Consider the following 21,033-nt stretch of genomic DNA (forward strand, 5'->3'; position numbering starts at 1 on the left):
TTCCAAACCATTTTTCAGGGAATATTTCCTTGTATGGATACAGGACTTTGTAGAAAGAAAATGTGAAAGAAGCTATGATTTTTCCTAATAAACACTTTGAGGGTTTTGCGATTAAGATGACCAACATATTCTTTTTCTACCGAACTGAGAAAGATCCTTGATAAAATTAGGATCAGCTTGAAACCCTTCCCCAACCCAAACCCGTCTTCCTACATACCAATGCACTCAGCAGGCCTCCCTCTATGGCTGCTTTTACAATTAAATGCCATTTTAAAAGCTAAGTTAGGAGTCTGTAATACTCTTACCACTGCTCTTCAATAAAGGTGCAATGGAAGAGCAGCTCACCTGAATGACAGAGTCACTACACACTCCAACAGCACTGAAGAGGGGCAAAAGATTTTGCTTCCTCTGTTTCAGTTGCTGCCTCTTCCATACACAAGAGCTCAGCAGCAATGGAAAAACCTCAAGACAGAAACTTCAGATTTTCCTTTGCCACCAGCAGCTCTGCAAAACATCATGCATGAATAGACAGCTTTTGTTCAAAGGGGGAAAAAATAATCAACAAAACGGCAAATGAAAAAAATAAGATGGGAGCAGATGCAGGACAAGAAAACATTTATGGGGCACATAGAAGAAGAGATGAAGATCAGAAAAATACATAGCAAGAAATACTGGAATAAACCTTAATTTTAATCTAAATATGAGACATGTAAGGGAAATTTATTTTGAGATGGGGGCACAGCTATAAGATGTGAAATGAGAGAGTTGTGTCATAAATCATATGCTTTGCCCCCCCAAAATGTATTCTTTTTGAATCATTAATAGGGAGCTTCCATATCAGATGTGAAACAATCAGAATCCTAAATTCTACCTGTATATTCATACAGCCCTGGTACTTCAAAGATGTGATGGCTGTCATGTTTCAAGTTATAAATGAAAGCATGGTAATAAAATAAAAACAAACAAAAAAACCCTGTACCACCACTAAATCCACCCTCCAGAATAGGGAAAATGGTTTAACTACAATGCACTTAGAAGTGTAAAACCAAATGCTTCAAGGTAACTTTGCAGTTTTCTATTCTTCAAGGCACCTTACTTGAGTAAGAGATTTGTTATTAGTATTTAAAGCTCTAAGCCACTCTGGTGTTATGCCTAAAGTATTCCAATCAGGAAACAAGGCAAAACACAAGTAATGCTATGGTGATGGATACAAAGTGCTACTTTCTCTTCAAACCTTGAAGTAAGCTCTCAATGGAATAGTAAGCAAGATGAAGTAGTGTTCTTCCATTTCTGCTAGTGCACTTTTCATCCTGACAACTGAAGGTAAATGCCAGGCTAGAGGTTTGAGCTCATGCCATAATTCTAGCAAACCGTCAGCCTATTTTCAAGAAAATCGACCCGTTCAGAGCTATTTTTTTTTTCTTAAATAAAATAAAATACAAAACAAAAACCACAAGAAAACCTTCTGCGCACCATGCATACAGATACAAACTGAGTAACTCTTGAGAACTGGTCAAGAATGTATGCTTCTGGAGGCTGATAATGCTATAGAAATCTCATTTTTATCTCTACATCGTTGTCTTGTAACCAGACCCATTTATCAGTGCTGGCTGAAAGTCAGGACATCTGTTCCTGACGAAATTTTGACATTTCTAATTTCCATTTCATTCCAAACTGGAAGAAACACAAATATTTTTCACATTTCCTATAAATGCTCTAGAAAATAACAATTCCAGGTTAGGACACACAAGAGTTCCTCTAATTAGGATCAAGAGTTCCTCCACTTAGGATACAGGGTGCATTTCTTCTGTCAAATATCAAACTGTTTCATTATCACACCAACAACTGACATTTTGAAATATCTCATTTTCTAGACCACTCAATATTTTATAGCTGCTGTTAAAGATTTTCTTTTTATTTAATAATTTGATGTGATGCCACTGTGATATACAAATTACTCTGTCACACACATGTACATATATATTTACAACTATACATATATTACCTATATAAACAATTAGTGAATGTGGAACTAAAGACTGGCTTCTCTTGTTTTTTTTCTAAGACTGATTTGCTCTTATTATCTTGAACACAAAGGGAATAAAAGCTTTTCCAGTAAGGCATGTGATCACTGTTCCCCATCTTCTAAGCACCTCTTTCTGTGAATTTTTTTCAAAAACAAAATTATCTTGAAGATATTGCAGTGTGGAGAAGAATCAACTTAAGGGGAACAAAACTAAAATTATCCTCAAAATTGCCTGGTATAATCAAATTTAATGCTGTAGGAGACTCAAAGTATTGATCCTAGAAGGGAACAGAATGTGTTTATACCACAGCAACTCAGACTTCATTTTGGGTACCCACAAGGTAATTCCTGTCTTAGGTAGAGGAGGTCCATGTCTATTTCTTGATTTACATCCCATCTGCTCACATGCCAGACTACAATAAAATCAAAAGACCCATTCTACAGCAAATGGAAAATCCAGATGTCTATTCAATCAAGTGTTATGTGCCCTGCACTAATTAAGTTTCTCCTGCAGGCTTACAGAGAACATCAACCTAGTCCTCACCTATTCAGGTTTCCAATACAGTTTACAAACTTCATACAGACATAGGATCCTGGGAGCCCCTTGGAGCCCTGCACTGGGAAAGCATGCCATTTAGTGAGGTTTATGATTTCACAGAATCACTGAGGTTGGAAAAGACCTCTGGAAATCACCGAGTCCAGCCCCCTACTCACAGCACAGTCAACTAGAGCAGGACCATGCCCAGCTGGTTTTTGAGTATCTCCACAACCTCTCTGAGTAACCTGTCCTAGTGTTTCACCACCATCCCAGGAAAAAGTTTAAACATGTTTAAACAGAATTTCCTGCATATCAATTACTTGTTGCCTCTTGTCCTTTCACTGGACACCACTAAGAAGAGTCTGGCTCTGCCTTCTTTACTCTCCCTATCAGGTATTTGTACACACTGGTAAGATCCCCCTAAGCCTTCTCTTCTCCAGACTGAACAGTCCTAGCACTCTCAGCTTCTCCTTGTATGTCAGATGCTCCAAATCCTTAATCATCTTAGTGGCCCTTCACTGCCCTCACTCCAGTATGTTTATGTCTTGTAGAGGGGAGACCAAAACTGGACTCATCACTCCAGACATGACCTCACCAGTGCAAAGTACAGGGAATAATCCTCTCCCTCGACCTGCTGGCAACACTCTCCCCAATACTGCTGGTACATTTCTGGCTCATGTTCAACCTGTTGTCCACCAGCACTCTCAGGACTCCATTTGCAGTTCAATTTGTCATAATCACATCCGTGCAATCACTGCAAAGTTAATTTAGTACAACGGGTGTTGTAATCCTGGGGAGTGTTTGGCGCTGGAACTGTTTATATTTTCAGGCTACTCTCTTATCATATCAGTTCTCTCCCTTCTCTCATACTAGGTGTGTGGGAAAAGTTGACAGATAAGTATCAACCACCCAATTACCACCCAATTATTGCTTCAATACATACAAAACACGCTCCTGCTTGTGGTCTAACCCCTTGCTTTTCTTGTTCTCAACGGCTTCTTTCCAACATGATGCTGGTAAGAGGAATAAGTACTCCCAACTGGACCCGATCATCTTGTCCAGCAGCATGCTTTGGACAACCGCAAGTAGTAAACAGCAGGACGTTCAAGAAAATCTGATGGACAACTGCGGAAAAGCTTGTCAACAGGCATGTTCCCACTCATGACCCACTCATTACCTAAAACTTTGTTTTCAACAGAAGCAACTGGTCTTACCAGTTGCAAGGGGGATTCTGGTCTTGATGACTCACTGGTCTCATCTGCTACAGCAGTGCCCAAGAAAGCCACAGCCTTGACAGTCATCTGGTGAGAGGCTGGAGCCCTCCAAGCTCCCCAGCTGAGCAGGTCTTGTCCTGGTTGAGAAGTGCGTTAGAGGAGCTCACCATCACCTGAGTTCACCCACCACCCCCAAAATTTCTCAGCTCACTTTTCATTTCACGTAGATGTCATTTTGTCTGCTTTATCACACTGTAATGCCCACAGGTTTAGACTAACGTTCCATGTTTATGCTGCCCACCTACAAAGTTTCAGCAGTTGCCATGTCAAGGCTAACTTCTGTACTTCTTAAGGAACATATCTTGTTCAGACTGACCCCTTCACGACAGCACACCAGACAGTTTGTCTCCAGCTATGTGGACCACTGCATTTCTCAGCAACAGATACATCACACAGTCACAACAGACACCGGCAAAAGCAAGCACAAGGGATATTACAGTGTACCACTCCGATCTTTTCACATTACTCACTTTTGTGATCAGCAACTGCTTTTGAGTAAGCAGGGTCTCTTTACTTTGCAGTGTACAACATACACTTATTTCCAAATAAGCAATTCCCTGCCACCACATGAAAGCATCTCTCACTAGCCTAGGCAGTTATGCTCGTTCGTACCATTTGTCCAGGTAGACAGTATTGGTGCAAAAGCAGCTTTCATAGTTTAAAGTTCTGTATAACTACAGGATGCCAAACATCATAGCAAAATAGAAGCTGAGAGTGGCCTCTGCTTCCACTCTCTTCTCAGTAAGGATGAGAGTCCCAGAGACATACTGTCCTGGTTTCAGCTGGGATAGAGTTAACTGTCTTCCTAGTAGCTGGTACAGTGCTATGTTTTGAGTTCAGTATGCAAAGAATGTTGGTAACACTGATGTTTTCAGTTGTTGCTCAGTAGTGTTTAGACTAAAGTCAAGGATTTTTCAGCTTCTCATGCCCAGCCAGCGAGAAAGCTGGAGGGGCACAAGAAGTTGGCACAGGACACAGCCAGGGCACCTGACCCAAACTGGCCAACAGGGTATTCCATATCATGTGATGTCCCATTTAGTATAGGAACGGGGAAGGGGGGGCGGGCAATCACCGCTCGGGGACTAGCTGGGTGTCAGTCGGCGGGTGGTGAGCAATTGCACTGCGCATCATTTGTACATTCCAATCCTTTTATTATTGCTGTTGTCATTTTATTAGTGTTATCATTATCATTATTAGTTTCTTCTTTTCTGTTCTATTAAACCGTTCTTATCTCAACTCACGGGTTTTGCTTCTTTTCCCGATTTTCTCCCCCATCCCACTGGGTGGGGGGGAGTGAGTGAGCGGCTGCGTGGTGCTTAGTTGCTGGCTGGGGTTAAACCACGACACATAGTAAATGACAGTCCCAGTGAAAGTTCAGGTATCTACACAACGTCATATAGAACTGAATTCAGTCAGCAACAGAGGCGAAAAGGGAGTGAAGAGATCCCAATTCCAAAGTGAGGATTTCAGCATCATTTCTATCAAGCCCTCTTCTCCTTCTGCTTACAGAACTAAAAAACATTAAGTTTATCTCAGAGGATGGCATGTGATGACACCACTTGTAATAAATAAAAGAGCCACTTTTTCCTCTGGGTCACCCCATTACTGTTAAAAATAGAGCAACTAGCCTGTTACAAAGGATAGACAAATACTACTGCATGCACAAATACTCATACAGCCTCAGGAATCGAAGATTTTATGCCAGAAACACCCTCTGGACTCTAACCTCTGGTTTTTTGCACCAGTGTTAACTATGTCAGCTAGATTTTTTTTTTTTTTTAATATAGTACTATAGATATTCCCCTCCATCCTTACAGGAGAAACCAAGACAGGGAAGATACTATTAAAAGGAGGCTTTTACCGCACTCATACTGAGAAAAAATGCAAGTGATTTAGATATACTGTTTTAACCATCCTAGTGTGACCTGCAGGTACAAAGAAGGCTTTTCACTGTTTCAGACCAAACTTCAAAGGGCATCATTTATAATATTAAAATGAGGTTTAGGTTAGTGAACCTGAAAGATATTTCATTAATACCAGGTAGCCTGGAGAACTTTAGTGTTCTATTCCTCCCTGTGCAAAAGGTAACTTGTATTAATAGCCGATATACAAATATATATATATATATATATATCTCACGTATTATAAAATACACAACATGGCTAACTGGATGTTATGCTTCTTTACGGCTCTTAGACATTCTTAGTAACTGTACAGACAATTACCTTGAGAGTTAAAATTTGATTATGCTACATCAGTAACAGTTACATGAGGCTTCACAATTGCTCAGCAGTATGAAAGCTTACCAACAGCAAAATTTGTGACTATAAGAGGTATTAACTACATAGGAGAAAAATCATTACAGTTTACCCTCTGCTTTTGGTATAGAAGTTACAGCTTTGTGTTACAGGCATTATGAAAACCATCTCTAAGATTATAACTGGCTATGCTAAATACTCCAGCTCTCCCACCTACACCACAATTTGACTACTTCAGAATAACCAGAAAGGTATCATCCTTGTGAGAAATTGATAGATGCCAGATGGTGTAGAGTTAGTCTTCTGTAAGGACCATGTGCTAAAAAGACTTCCTCACAGAGGATGAAAGTTCTCAGCCCATCTGATTGTCAGAAACTTTGCTCGCTTTAAAGCAAGACATCAGTGATTCATCCTCTTTCAAGAGGTCCACACATTTCTCTCCCTTTCCCTTGACCTGGATGCCCATCCCTCCTGCACCCCCAAAACCCATAAGTGCTCAATGAGTGAAGGGAGTCACTGGTGTGGGAGACCACAGAGCAATCAAGGTGTTAGATAAACACCTCCAAGGAACTGTTGATACACATCATATGCATCTGACTGTCCATAAGATGCCAACTACAGTCTTAAGCATACTACTGAATATTATATAAGGTTACATCACTTATGAAACCTACATACTTTTATGCTGTAATTTTAACTTTCTTTTCAAAACTCCAAGACCACTTTGAGACAGGTACAGAAACCCCAAATGCTAATTAACTGTCAAACTACTGCAGGCATGGAATATTTAACAACTGGGGAAAAAAAGAAACAAAACAACAAAACACAAATATGGTCAAGTAAGCACTGTTTAGCTTAGGCATCCCCTTCCTCTCTACCCTGTTGACAGATAACAGAGATAGAGTCAAGGGAACAGATTTCCCCAAACGTTAATTTACTAAATACTTTGTACGGACTAATAAGACACTGGTCTGCAGATGTGTAGAAAGAGGCAGCATACCAGAAGCTCTTCCTTTTCTGAGAACAAATTCTTAGCAAATGCCTGTTAATCAGAGGCAGAACTAGGAGCAACCAAAAGAGCCAAAGGCAATTTGGATCCAACTGCGCAGTTACAGGAATACAGGCAGGAACCAAATAGGAGTTTCTAACAGTAAGTGGAACCTGCACTCAGACAAAACCCCACTAATGGCAGCTCTGCCCCAGTAATAAGCTCCCAGTACCCACTAGTGACCTGTCACTGAAACCTTTCCCTCAGCTGAGCTGTGGTTTGGCTGTCATACTTCCGTCACCTGGATATTTTTGAAATCAGTTTTAATGGCATTCTCTACTGGAACTCAACACATATTTCCCATTTAACTCCCAATTTTAAGATTGGCACTAATGTGCATTTATAAATGGTCCTTTATGAAGGACATTTAAATAGTATGTATTTTATCCACTCTATCTTCTTTTAAAGGAATGCTCTCAGCTTACATCTGAACATACAACTACATTACAAAACAGAGATGCGTACCAGCCAACACAGACACCGTCAAGGTGGGTGAGTGTACACCACATTGGTCAGGGCTAGTGAGACAGAGCTCCATCCATGCCAAGACAGACAATGGCTCTCCAGGTAAAAACAATCATTTTGTTGTCAGATATTGAATTGTGCTAGTGGCTGAAGCTCAAACACTGCAACCCTAGGAAACAAAAACTGGTTACATAAAGGAAAATATAAATGACAGAAAATTAACAACTAATGAAAAGAAACACAGAGAAATGGATACTACAATCAGCGAGAGAGAAATTTATTTTAAAGCTATTTACTGCTAATGCTCTATTGTTACTATTTTAAAAAGAAATTGGCTTAAAGTTTAAAAAAAAAAATCACTTTTTTGGTTATTTTCTTTATATCACCTGTGTCTTTTCATAGGAAGTTACCAATTTCAGTGTCCTATTCCATTTCAACCGAATTAAGCATTTATTAAATAGTAATCGAGAAAAAAAAGACCTTAGAGGCCATTTTATGAAAAAAAGAAATTATAAAAAAAATATAGAGAAAAAAAACGGAGAAAGTTATTGCCAGTGAACACATGCATCTACTTATACACAAATGACTTATACCTGAACAATCAGATTTTGCTTAACACACAGGTTACTAAGCAAGAAATCTACAAATATCACAGTGTACAAACAGGTTTTGATAGAAATAACAATCATTGCCCCACCCAACATCCCCAGATGAGGTTTTGGGCTGCTGGAAATGCACCAAGTTTGTACAGCCTCTTCCAACTACTGTATCCTGTCTAGCCTCCTTATTGTTGTAAGGAAACACCAATACTAGATATCTTAGGGATTATGAAAATCAAATTTGTATGTATACACCACATACCAGAAACACTTGCAAGACTTTAATGTATTGTCACCTGAATGAATTTTTACAGTTAGCAAAATATATATATATATATACACGTGCACACACACAGTCATTGTATTATGTCACCCTGATCCACTAGGAATTCCCTGATCCACTGTGTCATACTAAATGAGAGTCAGCTGAGGTTACCTTTGAGGCTGAATTATCATTATAAAAGCAAAATGTCATACCAAAGCCGTGAATTTCCATACGCTCAATGTCTAGAGTATCTTGATCTGACTGATAGTAAATGATGAGGCCAGCTCAGTTTAAATCAGCACAGCTGGAAGGCTGTTCCTATACATAATCAAGCAATCCCTGACCATATGAGCCATTCCATCAACTGAGGAATATCAGCTTCACCTCTGAGAACTGCGGCCACCCCCCACCCCGTCAAGGCCAGAGAACAATAAAGGCATTTTAAGCCTGGTTTGCAGATTTATGGAGTGATCTCATTAGATCTGAGCCCAAACTGCTGCTTACAAGGTAAGGGAAATAAAGTATACTGCAACTACAATGCAAAGATGAGATATGAGAAACTTCAGTAGATGAGCCAAGTGTAAAGAAAGCAGTAATACCAGATTACTTGACTCAGAAGATTGCTGGACCATATCAGAAATCTGTGTAGTTAGCACTTCTTTTGGAGGATTCAGCCAACTTGTCCCTTGAGAGAAGTCCCTAAAGCAGAGGTGTATTACCCTCTTGTTTTGCGTCCAACAAGCACACTGATTGCTGAGCAAACATTGTTTTCATATAACCACAGGCCCCTCACAGAGGACGTGCTTGGGAGGATAGGAAAGGATGCTGCTTCTGAGCAGCGAGGTCTAGCGCAGAGGGCGAAGAGCTATGTGATCCCATAAAAAAAAAAAAATTATTTGCCCAGAATAACAGATGTTTCTTTATCTTTTTAGGCCAATCAATCAGAACTACAACACCCTGCTATTAGCAAGACCATTTTCAATTCAGCTTTAACCTGTCTTGCCCACACTAGAACTGGAAAGGATCCGGGGAGAAAGACACTGGTATTATTGAGAACTTATGTTATCTCCTTATAGCTGAAGGTGTTGTATAGCACAGGAGGGAATCCTTAATTGCTTACATGCCTTTAAAAAAATAGTAAGACACAAAAAATGGATGGATACTATGAAGAAGTATGTCCCCACATTACCACTGCATTGCTAAACTCCTGCCATCTTCAAATTACTAGGTAACACTATCTTTGCACTTAGTTATTATAGTTTTCTAAAATGTACTTTGTGTTTAAAGAAAGAGATGAATGAGAAGGAAGGGAAAAGAGAAAAGGCTGTTAAGGTATTTTAGCACCTCATCCATAACTATGATGGCCTCAGCAGATAGATCCACTAAATCTCATGGTTATGAGATTATACCTCAGAGCAAAGCTTATTTCAAGAGCACTCATCATCAGATCCAACTGCTGAAGCGAGTCAGCGTACACTTAATGTTCTAATCTACTTTTTTCCTTTCATTCAAGAGTGCTAGTCAGGGATGGCAGGACAAGGAAATCAACAAAAAGTATTTTATTTGGAAGGGAAAAAAAAAAGGAAAAAATATTTCAGAAGCATCCAGATTCTCTTCTTGACTTGGTTAATTGATTTGTCAAACCAGTAACAAAAAAAATCCCAGTAGGATTAACTGTTAATAATAGGTGAATATGTATAGAAGAAAATTCCCAAGTTCTGTCTTTTCAATTGCACCTGCAAATACGTACGTACAAATATATATGTATATACAATATAAATATATATATAAATGAAGTCAACTTTAAACCCTTAGCATGACAAGTTTTATCCCCCAGACATATCAAGAACTTTGTAAGCAAAGACACGTGAAGTCCAAATCACAGCTCCCCCTGAACCACATTTGTTACTATTGTGAAGATCCATGAAGTTAGTCACCCTTCACAGCAAGGGAAGTAAACCCATACTGCTTCAGCAGCCTAGCAGTCAGCTGCTGTGAAGGAGTCTGAAAATAATGGATATAAAATACTTAATCAGGTTCTTAACACCTTGTGGCTGCTTACCTACCAGTATAAACAATTACAAGGGCACCTGTATTATGTATCTTACAAAACAAAAGAGAGAATAAACTGGTGTTACAAATATTGCACTACAACCATGGGTTTAACCTGATGGTTGGGTTTTTTTAATGTATTACAGCACCTATTTTTATTTTTTCTTCAGTTGCTACCATCTGCAAAAGCTTGTTCCAGGATGTAGCACATACATCAGTCGTCCACAACTTGAGTTTTGAAAGGAAAAAATGTAGCTGTTTTAATACACAGAAGAATGAAAAATTATCAGTTTAACAGATATTCCTCTCTTTTCCCTTCTAGATCTTGTATAGCTTTATCAATTGAAATAATTGCAAGCCTTCAATTAATGATGTGCATGAGAGATTTCTGTGGCTCCCAAACAAAGCACAGAGGTCTGACAAAACAAATTACTAATGAGCAATAATAAAGTCAAAGACGATCCCATGATTTGATCTGTGGAAGTGGGTCCAGCCACTTTTGCTCAGCCTGCTTTAATAAAATGCCCTACATGAAAAATCACAATTGTACCACGCCATGTGGATTAACCCCACACAAAACAGCCTGATCCTACTCTCACAGTGGAGTTTTGCAATTGATTTGACATTAAAAAGGAAAAAATACATACTTAAGTAATTGTTAATAAAACCTCTTTGGAGGTCTCTCACCTACTATCAGGCTAGCAGAACACATTTCCAGATCTAAATTTCAAAAGTAGCCCAATGAATATAAGAGAATTATGAAAACGTACTGATTTTCTCATCTGTATAACTAACACTTAAAAATATAATGTCCTGCAAGATTAAAAATTACTTTAATTGAATGAAGAACCAGAGGAAGTGGATACAGACTACTAAATAATCAGAGCAGCTTCTATAACGCTAACAACAGCCACATCAGAACTAGCAGAAACATGATTGTAAGTTTAGGCTGAAATTGTCTGACTAACTGTTCCTCCATCTAAACACAGCCCTGCTACGATACATATTGCAGTTCAGATGGCAAGGGATGCAACATCACATAGCCACTTTCAGTGCTTGAAAGTACACATTGTACAGACTGCAAATGAGAAAAAAAAACCCCAAACCACTAATGATTTGACATTATCTAAATAATACTTGGCACTCAAATTGTAACTATATTGCAGTATTTAACTTAGGATAAGTGTTTAAATTAACTTTTGATAACCTCAGATTTTCAGGCAGACCACAAGTTTTGCTGTCTTTTTCAGTAAATCTGTAAAGCAACACAGAAGTTAACAACAGCCCACGACAGCTCATTTTTCAAAACAAATATGGTCCTCCCAACTGAGTCATGAAAACAGCCAAGTTTTTCACAAACCAAAATCCCAGGTGCCATATTCTAACCAGGGTGAGGGAATGCTTAGGAGATGTGGAGTGCTAACCTGACAGATCAGCTGTTTCATCAATTTTAAAGCATCTTTATAGCCTTTCTCTGGCATGTGGTAACTACTGGTCTTCCTTTATCTTCCTCGACTACCCTAATAGCATTACCTAGGAAGACAGCACTGAAAACACGTAGGTGTTGGCATAGGGAATCATTCTTTTGTTCTCTGCAGATGGAGGGACCACCACCTTTGTCAGGCAGCACAGAAGCGTTCGCAAGCGAGCAACCCACTTGGCTTCAGCTGCCTCCCCATGACGGGCGGCCTCTGTTAAATACCCGTCAGGAAACACTCACAGACAATAAATAAATAGTCATCGCTGACCAATCACTAGTTTGACGTCTTGTGTTTAAATATACATATGTACGTATCTGTATGTTTGTGAAACGTGAATTCAGCAATCTCAAAGAACGGCGAGTTTGGTTCGGCAATGAACAGCGTCTGCAGCGCTTCTTCCCTGAGATCCTACTTCCTGGCAGCACTTGGGGAGGGCTTCCGACACGCGGCACGGACCGGTCGCGCCGCTACCACACACGCCGGCCAAGCAAAACTCTGCTCAGCCACACGACAGCGCCTTCCCCTCAGGCCGGTGCTCACCATCAACCTCCCAGGCCGACCCGACGCCCGGCCGTAACGGCCGCCGCCTCCTCAGCCGCGCAGGGCCAGCGCCTCGCGCCGCCGGCGGGAGCCAGGCCGAGTCCTGCCCCGCGGCCCCGCAGAGGGAGGGCAGCGCGGGCTTCGCCCCGGTTTACTCTCTGGAGAGCGGCCCTGCGGCGAGGGCACGGGCGAACTCTCCAGCCGGGACAGTTTGTCGCCCCGGCCCGTCCCCACAGCGCTTCTTGCGGAGCTTCCCTGAGGGGGGCGGCCACGACCCCGCCGCAGCCCGTGGGTCGCGGCCGGCGGGCGGGCAGGCCCCGGCCCGCACAGGTGCCGGAGGGCCCTTCTCCCCCGCGCCACCGGCGCCGGGGGCAGGGCGCCGCGGCCGCCGCAGGTGGAGGGAGGGCTGCTCGCATTGCCGGGGAGACCTCGCCTCCTAGCGCCCGCGCCGGGCCGCGCTGCGGGCAGCGGGAGAGGAGCGCCGGCTGCCTCCCGAAGCCCCTCCACCTTCCTGCATCGGGCCCCCTACACGACCGACCGAGGGGCGAGGGAAAACGTAAGAGCCCGGCAAGGCCGCGAGAGAAGCGCCGGCGGAGGAGGCCGCCGGGCAGCCAAGGTTTCCCGGCTGCCCCTCAGCGAGCGGGCGCCGCAAGCCGCGCGGCCCGCCCAGCCCCGCCGAGCCCGGGGCGGCGCGGGCGGCTCAGCGTTACCTTTCGAAGAGCAGCCGGATCATGAAGATGCAGAAGGCCAGGGGGAAGGCGAGGTAGAGGTCCTCCGCCTGCGGGAAGGCGGCTTCCTCTGTGCTCTGCAGGTCCGCCCAGGTGACGTTGTGCGGCAGCCAGAACCGCTCGTTCCAGAACCAGGCGAGGATCCCTGCCATCTTTGCTTTGTCTGCCGCGGCGCCCCCCGTTCCGCTCAGCTCCGCTCCGCCCGCCGGCCTCCCTCGCCGCGGCGAGGCGTGTGCGAGCGGCTGCCGGAGGAGAGGAGGATGGAGGCGTGTGTCAGCCCCACAGCCGCGGATGATGCTGCCGAGCGGCGCGGCGCTCTGTGCCGGCTCCCCGCCCCGGCCGCCCGGCGGGGGCAGCGGCCGCCCCGCCTGTCACACGGCCGCGGCGGCCCCCATTGGCTCCCGCCCGCGCCCCGCCGCCCGGCTGCTCGGCTGCCCCGGGGCCCGCCGTGCAGGTCCTCAGGCGGCCACCGGGCTGGCCCCGCCGGGCGGCCAGGAGCGGCCTTACCCCGCCACTCTTCACCTTCCGAAAAGCCCCATCAAACCCTGGACCAGAAACTACGCGGCCCAAGCGAGCGGGGACCCCGTTCTGGGGCCGCTCACCGCAGCCGAGGCTGCCGGCAGCGGCGCGCTGCACCCGGCCGGACGCAGCCTCCGCTTCAGCGCCGGCTCGGCTCCGCGCCTCGTCCCCCCGCGCTTCGTCCCCCCGCCCGGCCGCCGCGGCCCTCCCTCCCGCCGCTCAGCCGGGCCGACCCGCCGCGCAGTATTGCCGGGCTCCCGGCGAGCCTGGAAAGGCTGTCGCCCGATTTAAACGGGCAGATGGCAGCGACCAAAAAGCCCTCCTTTCCTGAACTCTGCACAGCCGCACGGACCGGTATGGGCTGCCTCAGGCTGGTCCCCGCGCGAGTGACCCCTGCCAGGAGGGCTGCTCTCTGCCCTCTCCTGCTGAGGCGTTTAAATGGGAGCGGGACTGTCCTGGGCGAGAGGACCCTCTGAAACATTTAATGACTTAACCCCGTACGCATGTGCAGCAAATAGGTGTAAAACAGGCACGAAAAGCGTCTGAGAGCACACCTCTCATCCGTGACAAAACTGAGGTTAGGACCGTGGCTTTGCACCGCAGCTAAAGAAAATCTTTTTGTGTTTATGTAGGTTTTTATTTTCAGTTCCTTATCTCGCTGCACAGTCCCGCTAGAGGCAAGCTGCAAGAGGAAAACTGTAATTGTCTCCACCAGACTTTACAGCAAAGGCTTTAGCGTAGCTGTAGCCGCTGGACTATACGCATGGTGGTCCGAGCACACACAAGATTACTTCAAGTAGTGGGTATACCGGTGCTGTAACATCACTATTTTGTCTGCCCTGCCTCATGTTATTTTAGGTGGCCTCAGTTTTCTCCCCTGTATCACCACGCTGTCCAGCTGGCTACTGAATACTAAGAGACGCTGACTTCTGCACATGGCATACTCCAGAGTTTTATCATCCTGCCTTTAGGTTTTCTGCTAGCTTGCTCTTTTCCCCCACTGACTCTACTTGCCCTTCCTGAAAAATTAATTGCACGGCTCCTCACGTCTGTGCTGAAGAAAATTCTAAGTTAAACACATGACCCTGATGCTGTGAAAAACGCTATACCTAAACAAAACAAGCCATTTCTGTATACGGAGAGAATTTCCATCTAGGATGTTTCAGGGAAGTTTCAGAGAATGCTTTGGCAGGATGGCTGAGGAGCCATGCGGGTGAACCTGCCACTGGATATTTGTTTTATTGCTGAGCCAACATCCTAAGTGTCTGCAAATACTCAGATTCAGTTCTTGGGGTTGCTTCCTGGGGAGAGACTAAAGAGCTGGTAGCTGGAGGCTGCTCCATGGACACCTAGTCCTTCAAATTGTCTGAAAAAAAGTGTGGGCTCTAGCACCACTGCCAGATCTGCCTGCCCCCACCTCTTCCTTCACTGCGGTTAGCACAGTGCTCACTGCCTGTGTCCATCTGAGCCCTCAGCTCCCCACTGGTTCCAGCCCTGTGCATAATCATCTCAGGATCCTACTATGAGTCTGACATGAGCTATCTGTCAAAACCCAGGGCTTTGCTGTAATTTCAGCTCAGAGGGAAAATTGACCATGGGAGTTGCACACCTCTAATGCAGCCTTCTTCACTTACAAATGATTTTTTGAGCAGAAGAAAACATTTCTTTGCTCAAATCAGCACGACCTTTTTTAGCCAGTGCCAAAATGGCTAATACCTCCCTTCTTCATTCCAACCTTTCTGCCTTGTTCTCACAGCCAGATTTCACCCCTCTGACCTAGAATCCTCCTAGAACTTCCCCTGGGAGTTCATCTTCCAGCACTGTCTCACAAACACCTGAGCTGGCTCCTGCACATAGACATATGCCTCTCTTCAGTTACAATCATCCAGATCACTCCATTTTCTGAATGGACTTGCATAAGCCAGTCTTAAATGGAGATATGAGTGTGTGTCCTCAGAATGACCTCAGAAGCATAAACTTTGAAATCTATTCATGAAAAGCTCTTTAGATACCACTTTAATAGCTGCTAATATACAGATAACCATTTGCTTCATTAATGATAATTGTTTAAGGCAAAGTTAATTTTAATCAGAAAATTGGTATCATTATTCTGCACCTGAAGGTGACCCATCTTTTTTGCAGCATATTTCAATATTCCAATCAGTTTAGAAGTATATTGAATATTTATGTCTGTTTCCAATACAATTAAGTAGTTCTTTCCCAGCCAGTACCTCAGCTCCCTAAGGCTCACAGGCGCTGGTGCTCGGCATTGCTTATGTACAGATATAGTAAAGGAACAGATCTTTGCAAAGTGAACCTGGCAACAGTAATAATCTGATGATGCATAAGAGGTTAATTCCTGCTGAACAATTAGTGTAATTGACTTTTGTGTCAGACTAAAATTATGTTAGGATGACGGATCTCTAAGCATATCTGAAAATGAATGACATTTCTGAAACGTTTGCGAGGATGACCAATTAAAAGCTTTTAATTGAATTCAAACTGTAGCAGCAATTATGTAGATGTAGCCAAGACAGGACTATGGAATGAGGATGCCTGAATCTTGTGCTTTGGAGGGAGATATTACCAGGATTTGTTTTTCTGCCTCCTAAAACTGTTATATCACAAAAGTGAGCCCAACAGAACTTTAAAAACTATGATTTCACAAGTGGTCTCATATCCTGAAGCAACTTATTCCAAGATAGTCCTAGAACTTGGCCAAAAAAAAAAGAGTAAAGGACTGGAAGTAAGTCTGTTTCCTTAAAAGCCCCAAATCCCAGCCTGGGCACTCTTTGTAATATACAAGAGTTAGTAATAACTAAACAAACACATATACACAAATTCCCCAAAAGTTACTGAACTTCTGTTTCTACTCCAAAAAGGAAAAGAGAAGACTGACAGACTGCGCATCGCTAGTTCAAGACCTTGAGCAACCAGCAGAGCTGCCACTCTGCAATGAAGGACTTCATCATTTATGTCTTGTTTGTTTAGCATCAAGAAGCCAAGTTAGATCTCAGGTGCAAAAGAAAAGATTCCTTAGCTTCAGGAATAAAATTATTGTTCTTAGTCTAATGAAGTTCCTCCTTCACACTTAGAACAAGTGTATTAAATGCATTTTCACACAGCAGAAGACATCCTTTGCCCACCAGCCTCACTTATCCCCATGGCCACAAACTTCCAGTAGCCTCTTCACATCAGATTAGGAGATTGCTAGTACTTACTTCCTCACAGATCAGATTAAACCACGTGATAGTTTCCAGTGTAGATATGTTTTAATACATGAAATTTCAGAAAGTTTTCTGGAAAATTTAAATTTGTTTTCTATCAATATTAAACTGCTTAAAATAGGCAGTGGTTCTTGCTGGTTTAGGCTTCCACACAGATATAAACACACACACACAAAGCAAAGATTAAAAATAAAAATGAGCAGTATTTAGACATCACTCTAAGTTAAGAGAGTCCCTTTAAGTAATGGGACACGTAAGATATCAGTTGATCAGGACAGTGTTCCAACAGGTACTGCAAAAATTGCAAAGAAAAGCAGCATGCTGTTTAAATTCAGCTGTTGAGCACAGAAATGCCATCTAAAGTTTTCAAGCACTACATTCATACTGCAAATGTGGCTCAAGTTACAAGCTCATAACAAAACCTTGGAGGCTTCCTTGAAGGATATTGACAGCAATCTTTCCTACTGGGGGGATGTCTCAAAAGCAGCTTTACTAGTTTACAGTGGGTAATAGCCCATTATTTTTATTTACCTGTCATGGTCCTGCACTTCGGTCACGGCAACCCCATGCAGCGCTACAGGCTTGGGGAAGAGTGGCTAGAAAGCTGCCTGGCAGAGAAAGACCTGGGGGTGCTGGTTGACAGCCGGCTGAATATGAGCCAGCAGTGTGCCCAGGTGGCCAAGAAGGCCAATCGCATCCTAGCCTGTATCAGGAACAGTGTGGCCAGCAGGAGCAGGGAGGTGGTTGTTCCCCTGTACTCGGCACTGGTGAGGCCGCACCTCGAGTGCTGTGTTCAGTTTTGGGCCCCTCACTACAGGAAAGACATTGAGCTGCTTGAGCGTGTCCAGAGAAGGGCAACCAAGTTGGTGAGGGGCCTTGAGCACAAGTCTTATGAGGAGCGGCTGAGGGATCTGGGGTTGTTCAGTCTAGAAAAGAGGAGGCTGAGGGGAGACCTTATCGCTCTCTACAACTACCTGAAAGGGGGTTGTAAGTGAGGTGGGTGTTGGTCTCTTCTGTCAGGTGTCTGGAGATAGGACAAGAGGAAATGGCCTCAAGTTGAGGCAAGGGAGATTTAGGTTAGATATTAGGAAAAATTTTTTTACTGAGAGGGTTGTCAAACATTGGAATGGGCTGCCCAGGGAAGTGCTTGAGTCACCATCCCTGGAGGTATTCAGAAAGCGAGTGGACAGGGTACTCCAGGGCATGGTTTAGGGGGCATGGTTAATGGTTGGACTTGATGATCTTGAAGGTCTTTTCCAACCGAAATGATTCTATGATTCTATGGTTTATTTATCCATCTGCAGCCAACAGGAGCATGTATCGCATCTTTAAAGTGCTTTGAGTAAGTTTGGTAATGTGTATTTGTTAGTACCAATGTGTCTGTGCCATACTGCTGGCCACCTGGAGGAGTTCCTCCACCAAAACAGGAAAAGCTGCAGCAAAACCTCTTGATTTTAAAGGAATGCTGAAGAATTGAAAGGAACCAGCCAAATTTTTTATCTCATTTAGTCTGCTGTAATTCTGGAGTAGCGCCAGGCTCACATGCAAGGAACTGCGATCAGACTCTGGGCCAGTCTATTTAATGGACCGGATAGTACAGGTGCCAATAACGCAATCCAGTGAGACTATTTGTTATCCAAATCTGAACCGGGTTGTTCTTGAGCAGAAGACGTGGCTATGGCTGACCCGTGTAAAAGCAGTGGTGCCAGTCCCATTTCTGTAGGTCCGTATCATTAGGCCACTAATGATGCACCTAGCAGAAGGGCCAAGAACTGCCGGGGTGTTGCACGACTGTTCTGTGCCCTCCTGGGAAGGGTGGAGGGCCACAGGCACAGGGGAAGCAGCAGTGTGAGGCATGGCCCTGAGCTGTCATAATTCTAATATGCCATCTACCTGCTGGTCCCAGAAGCTGTGGAGACCTCCAGTTTCTTGTGCTGCTAGTTTTGCCAGCTTCTCTAATAATTTCACCTAAGAAGTAAAATCACACTAACAGAGCACCAGTCTTCCTTACAAAAGCTATGCTGGGCCAGTCAAATCAGTCCTGACTCCTGCATGGGGTTGTATTATTCTGAAGACACCCGTCTGACTTCACCCAATTACCGAACGGTGTACCCTGAATTCAAATCACTAGCAGAGCTCTGTGTAATAGTGCTTAAAATACATCAATACAATGGGTGTCCCCAGGTTATATCACTTCACAGCCTTCCAAATTTTTTATCTTGGCAGGCAAGCAACTTTTGTCACTTGGGAAGACATGCAATGGTAATTAGTTTGGCTGTTGCGAAAAGACGCGTGGACAAGTAGGTCTAGCTGAAAGAGAGGTTTACAAGCCTCGGGAGGGTTTGTGCTTTGTGCTGGGCTCCAATTAAAGTCAAGACCTGAAGCAGAACTGCTCTACGAGGACTGGTCAGAAGGAGAGGAGGAAGCAGGGATCACCTGAGTCACTGCACGTCTCCATGATTCATTTGTCTCCATTGTTCACTTAGGTATGGCTTCCTGCTCTAGATTTAAAGAAAGCGTGCCAAAGTGTATATCCTAATTATGATACGGTCATAGTTCCCTTGATTTCAATGTTGCTTAACTACCTGAGCTTATGCTAAACTGAACTAGACCCTATTCAAACTACAGTTAAGATTACTCAGAATCTTCTGCACCAATTTTAACTAAATTATCCTGAAAGAAAACTTCTAATGAGGTTTTGCACAGCTCTTAGAATAGGCAGGCGGCTGGAAAAAGCGCTGGTTTTTTCTCAAACTGGATATACTGCATCACACTTCAACTGGCATTTCAGAAATATCTACTTCACGCCTATTCATGTGGCCAGGTTTGGGCTATAGAGTCACATTATAATTTACTTAGCAAAGGGACTTTTCAAATGTTCAAGCTGTCAAAATTTACTGTTCAGGGTATCAGCCAGCGTGGAGCTGTATGGATCTTGTCTCCCCAGCATCCAGATATGCTCTAGGGGACTGCAGGCTTTCAGTAGCCAGGCCTTGTTTCCACACTCAGTAAGGTCTGGGCACTGACCAACTTCATCATTGTGCCTGACTCAACAATCAACATGCAATCTGGAGTCTCTGCCAGCTTTATGTCAGCTGCTGAGGGGACAGACAATACCTGACCCTCCATGCAATGAGAGCGCTAATCTGGCATAAAAAGTCAGCTACTACAGCACTGACCCGTCACACTGTTCACAGGACATTTGCATTGCCAGTGTGAGCTTCTGCGAGATCGGTACGTCCCATCTCATGGCTGCAAGCTGTGCTCCAGTCCTGGCAGCCTGGGAGTTATTCACTGTCCTATCAAACCACAGTCCTGAGAAGTCCAGAAATTACTGTCAGAACTAAACTCAGTTATTTACCAATCATCTTCAGACAGCTTCCAAGGTAATTATTTTCTGCCCAGAAGAACGTTCGCCTGGACATCTCACCTTTTTCTTCAAAGCTCTTTTAATATTACTGTCACAATGTCCTCTATTAGTCATCTGGTAACACTTTGTGTGCACACATGAATGAAGCCAATGCTATTTGGTATTTGGTTTAAAGACCCCACATAGATGTAAATTATTATTTGCCTAGGAGCTAGAGGACAGGTAACTTGCTGGCAATTGATTTTTGTTTTCTTATTACATAGTTTTAAGCATCCTCCTTATAAATTTTGCAGTACTTACTTCACAGCTGTGCAGGGAGAGCTGGGCAGAATTTTTTTTTTTCACCAAAACCGTACGTTTGAGTTGACTGAAACTATCGCTGAGTTCATACTGAATTTATCAAATTAGCATTTTCATTTCCCTAAATCATCAAATACATTATTCTGACATTTTCAAACCAAAGAATCCTTTTTTTAAATTTTGTAATGACATTGCAAGAGTAAGGTTATTTCACTTTTTAAGTGAATTGGAAGTAAAATATAAATCAGAGGATTGGGTAAAATGAGACACATCATAATTGTAAGATAGAAGTATATCTTTAAAGCTCTAAATAGTAATTAAAGATTCCCTATAGCTATACTGA

At 43.6% G+C, this 21,033-nt stretch overlaps 1 protein-coding gene across 2 annotated transcripts in view; it reads right to left on the bottom strand.

Moving 5' to 3' along the window:
- CERS6 (ceramide synthase 6) overlaps positions 1 to 13,792 on the bottom strand; it is a 134,448-nt gene extending 120,656 nt beyond the window's left edge. The window contains exon 1 of one of the 2 annotated variants that reach the window (XM_052793134.1): positions 13,257 to 13,792. In XM_052793134.1, the coding sequence (XP_052649094.1) occupies positions 13,257 to 13,426 (170 nt within the window). In that variant the 5' untranslated portion in view covers positions 13,427 to 13,792. The remainder of the gene's footprint in view (positions 1 to 13,256) is intronic. The other variant, XM_052793133.1, reaches the window with a different exon arrangement.
- Positions 13,793 to 21,033: the final 7,241 nt, after the last annotated feature.

The sequence above is a fragment of the Harpia harpyja genome, chromosome 7 (assembly GCF_026419915.1).
Source record: "Harpia harpyja isolate bHarHar1 chromosome 7, bHarHar1 primary haplotype, whole genome shotgun sequence".
Lineage (NCBI taxonomy): Eukaryota > Metazoa > Chordata > Aves > Accipitriformes > Accipitridae > Harpia > Harpia harpyja.